Source organism: Aethalodelphis obliquidens, unplaced genomic scaffold (assembly GCF_003676395.1).
Source record: "Aethalodelphis obliquidens isolate GAN/ISIS:26980383/991018 unplaced genomic scaffold, ASM367639v1 scaffold48, whole genome shotgun sequence".
Lineage (NCBI taxonomy): Eukaryota > Metazoa > Chordata > Mammalia > Artiodactyla > Delphinidae > Aethalodelphis > Aethalodelphis obliquidens.
This window is the reverse complement of record NW_020837992.1, coordinates 4,277,068-4,286,557: the sequence shown is the minus strand read 5'-3', so window position 1 is coordinate 4,286,557 and position 9,490 is coordinate 4,277,068. Positions and strand designations below refer to the sequence as shown.

At 41.0% G+C, this 9,490-nt stretch overlaps 1 protein-coding gene across 1 annotated transcript in view; it reads right to left on the bottom strand.

The window, feature by feature from the left end:
• LOC113607475 (membrane cofactor protein-like) overlaps positions 1-8,565 on the bottom strand; it is a 32,213-nt gene extending 23,648 nt beyond the window's left edge. Inside the window, exon 1 of the mRNA XM_027082868.1 lies at positions 6,542-8,565. Within this exon, the coding sequence (XP_026938669.1) occupies positions 6,542-6,674 (133 nt within the window). The 5' untranslated portion in view covers positions 6,675-8,565. The remainder of the gene's footprint in view (positions 1-6,541) is intronic.
• Positions 8,566-9,490: the final 925 nt, after the last annotated feature.

Sequence of the window (9,490 nt, the reverse complement as noted above, 5' to 3'; positions counted from 1 at the left end):
ACAAAACAAAACAAAAAAACCCCCAAAACAAAACCCTTTAGTATTAAAAGCATTGCTTAAAAAGAAAATTAGTTGAGTTGAATTTTATTAATAATATTAAATTTACTCAATACCCTGAGCCAGACATTCTCATTTTAACATAGGAAAAAAACAAACAAACAAAAAACACAGGCTAGAAATGCTATATAATTTCGTACTAGATGCAAATGTATTACATCATTCTAGAATTTCCTGGAACCACCAAGAAAGAAATCAAGTTAATAGCATGCCCATAATTAAATTACACAAGTGTTCTTTGTTTATGCACTCAATTTCAGTAACTATCTCGAAAGTATAAAAAAGAAGAGAAAATTCCTAAAATAACTCTCACACATAGTGTTCTGAATGGAAAAAGACATGTCAATTGGACAGTTTAATCCATTCAACTAATGAAGGATTTCTTCCTACCAATATGCATCATGAAATGAATGCTTTTAACAATGTGCAGTTTAGAATGTTGGCTTTGTCAACCAGTTGATCACAAGCTTTATACACTGTAATAATTGAGCCCAATAATCACACATTTTTATAATCAAATTTCTTCTTTTGCTCAGAACATTGAATTTTTTTCCTATGAGGATTTTCAAAGTAAATGTCCCTAGCTCCAAAAAAATAACATCTTAACTTAGTTTTTTCTAAATAGTTTACAACATTATTATTAGGCTGTAATGCTAAACTTTAACAATGGATGCTATTACATAATAAGATAGGCTGCATTCAGAAAACTCCCCAGTGTTCCAGGTGAGTGTCAGGAAAGTGAAATAATGCTCTGCTGTGAATCAAGAAAACTGTTCACTTTCTATACACTTGCAAAAATTGTGCAAGCACTCTCTACCTGCTTGCAAAATTAAAAATAACTCCCTGACATAAGCACACGCCACACCCCTTCCCATGTGGTTCCCTTCAGAAAATCATGGTCTCTGACCCAAATTGGAACTTCCTGAAATCTGACCACCCCCTCCTTCTCTCACTGTCCACTCAACCTATTTTTAAACTTTCTTTGCTTCTTCAAAACGCAGGCTCTAACATCTAACCTATCAATTTTATTTCTCAGTTCCCACTCATTTATAAGCCACTTAAATTATTTTCAAGTCATTAAGTAGCCTCCCTCTTGGTAAATTCACCCTAACACTCTCTCCCGCAGTAATTTTAATTACCCTGTCTACAACATCAGGAGCTATTGTTCATTCTCTCTTTGCTCTCTTGTGCCTGAAAAGCTCTTTTCCTTGGTTTCCAGGTAGCAAACCAGCCTGGTTTTCAGCCTGTCCTCTGGCTGCTCTTCCTTCTCTGTCTGATTGCATAATGTGACGTTCCTCATGAGTTATTCTACGAGCTCCCCTTATTTTCATTCTGCAAATCCCCCCAGGTCAGAATGTACACTCTCATGACATCATTACAACTGATGAGAGCTGCCTCCCAAATCCCTCTCTCCATCCTAGATCTTAGCTGGGGTGCCAAGTCTATGTGTTCAACTGCCTCCCCACAGCTCCACTTGGAATGTCACACTATCTCAAATAACATAATGAAGCCAGCAAACAAGATACATGTTTTCCACAACTGAAATGCCTGTTCCCTCTCTCCGTTTCCACCTTTACTTCTAATTCAAGCCACTATCATTTCTTATCTGGATTGCTACAAGAGTTTCTGAATAGGTCTCCTTACTGGTCTTGCCACCTTTCATTCAGTTCATCTTCACACTGCCACCAGAGTAATACTGATGTGATGCTAGGACCAAGGCCCTTCCAAGTCAGATATGTTTCAACGGCTCCCTGCTTCCCTCATGATAATGTCTAAGGCTCCTTGACATGGCTAACAGAGCTTTAATATCTGCTCACTCTTGCACAGTCTTCTAAGCCATATTCAATTCCACTAGTAGTGCCCATTAAATTACTCAACTTACTGTAGTGCTCTAGACCTCCATGCATCATATTACTTCAGCTTTGACCAGAGACCCTGCCATTCCTCCCACCCACTCCTCCTTCAGTTTCATCTTAGATGCCACTTCTTCCTGGAGGCTCCTAACATCTCTCACCCAAAAATTTCAGTTAAGTGTCCTCATGAGCCCCAATTTACTTCTTTCATAGCACTTTTCATACTGTAATTATTCATTGCTTATTTCCATAGGAGACTGTAGCCTTCTTGAGGACCATGTCTCATTCATCACTGCATTTCTAGTTCCTAGTGCCAAAGCTGAATGAGTACTGTTATCAGTTTTATACATCCTTGGGTCAAAGTTCAAATTCTTTACTGTTCAGCCAAACTGCTCCAGAGATAGCTTCAAGTCATCACTCTTTTCACTGCTGTTTCTGTTCCTATTTTCCATTTCTTTCATTCATTTATTTACAGACATTTCACTTTATGAGAATTTTTAATTTCTTTCATGCCAAAATATTTGTTTTAATATTTTATTATAAACCCATTTTATATTACTTCTATGACTAGAAATAGTATTTTAACATTATTAAAAGTGAACTCCAAAGACTGTGGGTTATATTTTTTTCCTAAAGATTAGCAATGAACAATTCTAGAACTTGTTTCTTAAAACCGTGGTGATAGTAATCATTTTAGAAATAGAAAATTAAACCTGTGCCAATCATTATTTTAGTGTTTTTTAACTAACTTATCCTCCACAATCTTCCTATGAGTTGTGTACTATTTCCCATTCTTTAAGATGAGCAATCTGAACCATGGTAAGGTGAAGTAATTTGCCCATGAATATATTCCCTGTAGATAGCAGACCCAGGGTCAAGCCAGGAAACCCAGTTCCACCACCCACATTGCTTTCCATCACTGTCTGTCATCTAGAACCCTCGTATGGTTATGACAACAACGTTTGTCTGCAATTTAGTCCTTAAGCAATGGTCTTCTACAGAGCCTGGGGAGATTAAAGCAAGCTTAGTTTAGATTTGCATTGTGCTAGGGCAAACGAAAGGCCTCAAGGTGCCCAGAAAGAACAGGTAATAACACCACAGTCTGATTTTTATGATAGTAATTTTTCATTCCTAACTATCCTGTTCTTCCATAATAATTCACTCTGTGATCTACACCGCTGCCTTCCTCTTGCCTCCTTTGCCCTACTGCTGCCACACTGGGTAGCCTGCCCCGAGCCATGTGACATCTCTGAGCCTTTGCTCACACTGTTATCTCTGCTCTGAACACCTTTCTTCCTGCTCAGGAGAACTCCTTCAACTCTTGTCTTCCTTGACTTAATTCACTCAACATCTCCTCTAGGAAGTAGTCTCTGCTTCCCTGGGGAGGCACTGACCACTCCCCTTCTCTTGTGTAAGCAGCTTTTTGTAGGAAAGAGCTTTTTGCAGGAGGTCCCTTTTGTCTTGTCACTTTAGCAAAGCTATACTTTAATTAACTTCTGGCCCAAGCACACCTTTCACATCTTTTGATTACACAATACTTTGCCTAACCTGTTGGTTCTCTTCTTAGATCAAATAGAAAGGAAGAATAATTAACAGATGATCAGATCTTTCCCCCAGCTTTCCCTTCAGTAACCTCGAGAGCAAACTGTGTGAAACAGATAACATCTAAAGAAATATCACAAGGAGTCAACAAGTCTGCAGGCAATGGGAGATGTCAATAAATGACTCCCTATCTCAATGATTAACTGAGATTACTTCCCCTTTTTCCCTTAAAAAACTTTCATGGCCAAGCAGAATCTTCAGAGTTAGCTCTGGGACAGGAGTCTGCCTTCTCCCCAGATGCCAGCCTTCTGATTAAACCTTTCCATTCCTACCAGTACTTGTCTCTCAAGTATTGACTTTCTGAGCAGCGAGCAGCCAGACCTGAGTTCGGTAGTACTCGGACTCTCCTCTGCATGGATCTCTCAGCTCACCATCACATGTCTTCATGTTTAACACATGATATTGTGGACTCCATTCAGCCGTGTGGCCACAACACCTCACACAGTACATGCCTCATAGTCGCTATTCAAAACGCTTTGGTTCTCAAAGTTACACTGCTGTCAAACAGAAACCAATGGTAAAGAATACAGTATAATGAATTTAATATTGAAAATAATCATCTTAAAACGTTATGCACTGGAGAAAGATTTGACCACCTAATTTCTTTTGTTCTCTATCTCCCAGTATTATTGTAACCTAGCAATTGACCAATAAGGACTATTCTTCTTGCACTGTAATATGCAGAGTAAGAAACTAAGAAACTACTGTGTAAGCACTTATTGACCGTGGCTTCTTTCAAAAGAAAAGACCTAAAATAGGCAGAAGAGACCACCCATAAAAGGAAATTGTAGGTTTTGTCCAACAAAGCAGACTCATTCTGGAGGAATGAGACTGGTCCCTTCTGTGATCTACCATTTGGCAACTACCTCTGAGATGGCAAGACTCCCAAGGCACAACACTGTTCGACTACAAAACCTTCTCCTCGTGAGCCGCTTCAGCGCATGTTTATTATATCCACATACTTTCCCTGCCCAACATAGTGAGTTCTCATTTGTACCTTACCTAAGTTTCTTACCTATCCTGATTTTTACCTTTCAACCTTAAACCTAACCTTGTTTTTCCTCCTCTTCATTTCTAGCTGTTATCTTCCCTGATACATCCTATTCATTTTACTTATCTATTTTCCTCTATTTTGAATAGTTTTCATCATCTCCTTCAACTTCTAGCTTTAAGCCTATTCTAAACATTATTATTCTTTAAAAAATTCCTTTTAATTTTTTGTTAGCACTGCTGATCCATCACCCACAACTCTCTTGCAGAGAAATAAACTTCCAAAGTGATCCGTAACAAGCAAGACTGGAGTATTGAGAACGCTGAGGAGTCTACAGTCAGGAGAAGATAGATCCTTTCTGACCCCCAGCTGTCCCTGCCTTAGCTTTTTAGGCACCACAGAAAGTCCATCCTAAGCATGGTTCTTTAGAGAACCTTCCTCCTGGAAGCAAGAGAAGTTGTTCCTGGGCTCTAAGCCTCAGCTGAATGTTACCTTTAATTTTCTGGTACTTGAGAGTTATACAATAATGTTGACACTGAGGCAAAAAAAAATGGGCATTTGAAACCACAGTGCGACAAGACAGCCAAGATCTCTGCATTCTAGTGAGGAGAGAACAGAAAACATAGTTTGGGAGGGTGACTACCAGTTGGGGGGAATTGAGCTGAAGTGTGTGTGTCCACCGGAAACAGTGCATCAGAGAAGGTCCCTCTGAGGGGATAACATCACAACTGACTTTGAAGAATAAGAAGGAGCCAATTACGCAAGAGGCAGAAGGAGAATGTTCCAAGGCCAAGGGAACAGCATGTACAGAAGGCAAAGGGCAGAGTTTGGCCTGTTTGATGAGCAGAAATGTCTTCCCTTCCACCAGTCATTTGTTAAATGCTGTCAGAGAATCATGCTCCTTTCCTCCTGGGTACTTCTTTTGGGTTATAACATATTCATTAACATTATGTTTTGGCTACTGTCTACCACTCCCAATAAATTGTAGCAAGTATTTTATTTCCTAACATGGGCCTGGCACTGGGGACCCAAGACCAGCATAGGACCTGGCATATAGAAGGCAAGTATTTATTGAATGAAGGCTGCTAAGAAAAAATGCAGCATACAAACTGTATATGTAATAGATCCTAAAAATAACTTGGACATGGAAACACACGTGTATATAAAGACAGAAGGAAATATACCAAAGTATTAAAAATGGTTGTCCTTTGATTGTGTATGTTTTATACAATTAAGCATGCCTTTTTTTGGGCATATATTTAAAGTATTTATTCGATTCAATGAAACACGGAAAAGAAAAAAAAAAGTGAATGGGCCTCAGCTCTAGTTTATGAAGCTGTATGGGAAAACCAGATGAATGTCATTTATAGTTCATTTTCAGGATACTCATTTTTCACTAGGTTTGGCTACCAATGTTTTTTAGGTTGCTTCGGTAAGCCCCATACAAAGCAGCTTCCTCGTCCCACACTGCGCACCACTGGGCTGGCGACTTCCACAAAGCATACACCAGGGTACATTCCCCCAGGCTCCCCAGCGGGGCACAAACACCCCCCACACAAGGCATCACCGGCCTAGAGAACATAAGGCAACCCCTCCCCCAGGGCACAGCACCAGCCTAGCAGCATCCCCAGACACAGGGGCACTCAAGAGCAAGCCGTCCCCACCAGCACGGGTCCCTGCTCCTGTTCCGACTTGGCTCAGTCCTGGAAACACCCTACAGACTTTTGCTAGGGACCCAGCCTGGTCCGGGGTAAACCCCGGCCGAGCCCACCACCCCTCACCGCTCAGTGCCCACCACCAAGCAAGCCTTCTCCTCGGCCACTACGTGGTCTCCACCCCGGTGGGTCCCCGCACAGCAAGACCCAGGACATTCCGGCCACGCCTTCAACTCTAACTCCGCACGACCCCGGGTGGATCCAGCTTCGCGCCTCCGCCCGGAGCCAACAAGCAAAGCTCACCCGGCCCTCGGTTCTGACCTGCCTGCTCCCCGACCCACTCCAGTTCGCCGCCAGGGCGCACACTCTCTCCAGGCTCCTACCGGAGAATATGGGCAACGGGAGCACTAAAGACAGCAAAAGAATCCCGCCGCAGCACCAAGGAAAAGGGGGACTCTCTGGGCGGCCAGGAGGTGCCTGGCAAGGCGCGCGGCGAGGCGCGCAAGACGCCGTCATTTTTGGGAAAATCAGCGGGAAACCCGAGACCAAGCCAGGAGAAACCTTTTAGATAGAGTTCAGTTACCAGACGCAATAATCCCCGGATTCACAGTGTCCTGTGCGGTCACGCAGGTGGGCGTGGCCTAGAACGCTGCAGGAGCGAAGGAGAGGGCCTTGCGGGGCCAATGGGCGGGCTGCAAGGCTGGGCCTCGGCGCCCGGGTCGGCCCTTAAGCCTGGAGAGGCGGGGCGAGGCCCTTGCGCGGGGCTAACCCTCCCGGTGGGCTGGGAGCTTTGCGCCTCCTTCTTGGACTCGGACTGTCTCTGACTCCTCTGTCTGCAGACCTGAAGGAGAGTCGCGGCGGCTTGCGGGAAATGGCTGGCTCACCGCCTCTACGTAAACAGACCGTTACCAACCTACTCAAGAACGGTGGAAAGGAATCAAGGGCCGGTGCGGTCATCACTGTCCCTTTTCCGGAAAGCTGGACTAAAGAATCAAGCGCATCGACCCGAAAATAGAAACCTAGAGCCCAGCCAGTGGGACACAGTGGGGCAGACACCTCTCAGGACTCCAGTTTGGACCTGGGGCACTCCAAACTGTCCGGACACCTGGACCCTTGCTCAATCTTTAGCATTAGTCAGGCATAATTCGGGACAATAGTTGAGGTTTCCGTGGTTGAGCCTCTGCTTCTGAAGCCTCTCATGGCCTGATTTCAAAATCACGAAAGGTTTGGTCATTGCTCTCCCAACTGCTAAAGTCAATTAGCCTTCCCTGTGTTCCCAGGAAAGGACCCCTGGGAAGGTAAATTGTTAACACCGGGCCATTAGCATAATGGGTTCCAACGCTACCGGGCTTTTGTCCTTGAGCCACTAAATGTTTTGAGGATGAAATATACATGCATGAAAAAGGCAAGGACGGGGTGGGGGGCATTAAGTGCCAAATTTCTTGGAACCAGTAAATGTCATTAGAGTTGGGAGGGGTAGGAATTGGTCAGCTGAAGTGGATAAGGGGGAGAACTTTTCTGTTGAAACGATCTTGCAAACAATGCTGGAAAATTATCAATGAGCAAGATTTATTTGTAGAATTGTAAGTAAACCTGTATGACTAGTAAAAGAAATATAAAAGTAACCTGACTGGTATTAAAGAGCAAACAAAAGAAGCTGACATTTTCTTATTAGTTGGCAAAGAATAAGAAGGTCAACCAACATAAGTAAACGTATTTGGGGAACCAGTACCCTCAAATTTTAGTATTTAACGTAACTTTTCTGTATGTCAAAAGTTTTAAAATGGACATGACTTTTAAACCACCAGTTCCATTTAGAGTTTATCCCAAAAAAATCATCAGAGCTGTGAGCAAAGCTGTATAGTTTTCAAAAAAAAAATTTAAATCTATGTGTCTAGCAAAAATATTAAGGATTTTATAGTAGGTAGTTTATTGTTTAAAAAAAAAAATCAATGTGAGAAACTATGATAAATTCCTGAGTGGAAAAAGCAGACTCCAAATCAGTGTGTACCTTTTTTCATTCCTTTTATTAAAACAAAAGTAGTATATTGATACACACAGAAAGAGATTAGTTGGAAATATACCAAAATTAACCAATAGTTGATAGGATTATGGATATTTAATTTTCTTTGTGCTTTTCAGCTTTCTATACTGACACTATGTTACCTTTGGAATCAGGTAAAGAAAAATAATTATTTACATCCAACCTATATTTCAATTGCTATTTCATTCATAGAATGGTGGGGATAGAACCTGTTATCACACAGAGTTAAGGTATGAGAGGATGGTGAGGAAATGGAAATTCTCCGTATAAACGTCAAATGCATCATCTGGAATTACAAAACTTTATATATATTTTTTTTAATTTTTAAAAATTTTTATTGGACTATTGGACTGTTAGTTTCTGCTGTACTAACTATTGGACTAACTACTAACTATTGGACTATTGGACTGTTAGTTTCACTGTACAGCAAAGTAAATCAGTTATACATATACATATATCCACTCTTTTTTAGATTCTTTTCCCATATAGGTCATTACAGAGTATTGGTTAGAGTTCCCTGTGCTATACAGTAGGTCCTTATTAGTTAACTATTTTATGTATAGTAGTATGTATATGTCAATCCCAACCTGTCAATTTATCCCTTTCACCCTTCTCCCCCGTAACCATGTTTGTTTTTTACATCTGTGACTTTATTTCTGTTTTGTAAATAAGTTCATTTGTATCATTTTTTAGATTCCAGATACAAGCAATATCATATGATATTTGTCTTTCTCTGACTTACTTCACTCAGTATGACAATCTCTAGGTTCATCCATGTTGCTGCAAACGGCATTATTTCATTCTTTTTTATGGCTGAGTAATATTCCATTGTACCACATCTTCTTTATCCGTTCCTCTGTCAATGGACATTTAGGCTGCTTCCAACAAAACTTTATATATTTTTAAACAATTTTATATGTGAGACGTACTAAAGCTATTCTGGGATGAACAAACCATGGAATTTCCTCTTCCTCCCAGACCAATACAATTTTTTGAATTCTTGGCAGAGCATATAAACACAAAATGTGGATGTGATATATAAAATATACACCTTAGTATTGGGGGTTATAAAATCCATAATTTTATAATTAAGGGGACAGTGAAAGGAAATGCAATGAGGGGGAATTATCATTTCTGTTAATACTTTCAGTTATGAAGGAGTGATATAACAGAAATATTCTGTGGCTAACTGTTGGCATTAACTTATGAAAACAGAAATTATTTCTTCTGCAACTATTTGTACATAATATTGTATGTCAATAAGCTGAAAAAAAAACTTTCCCGTTTA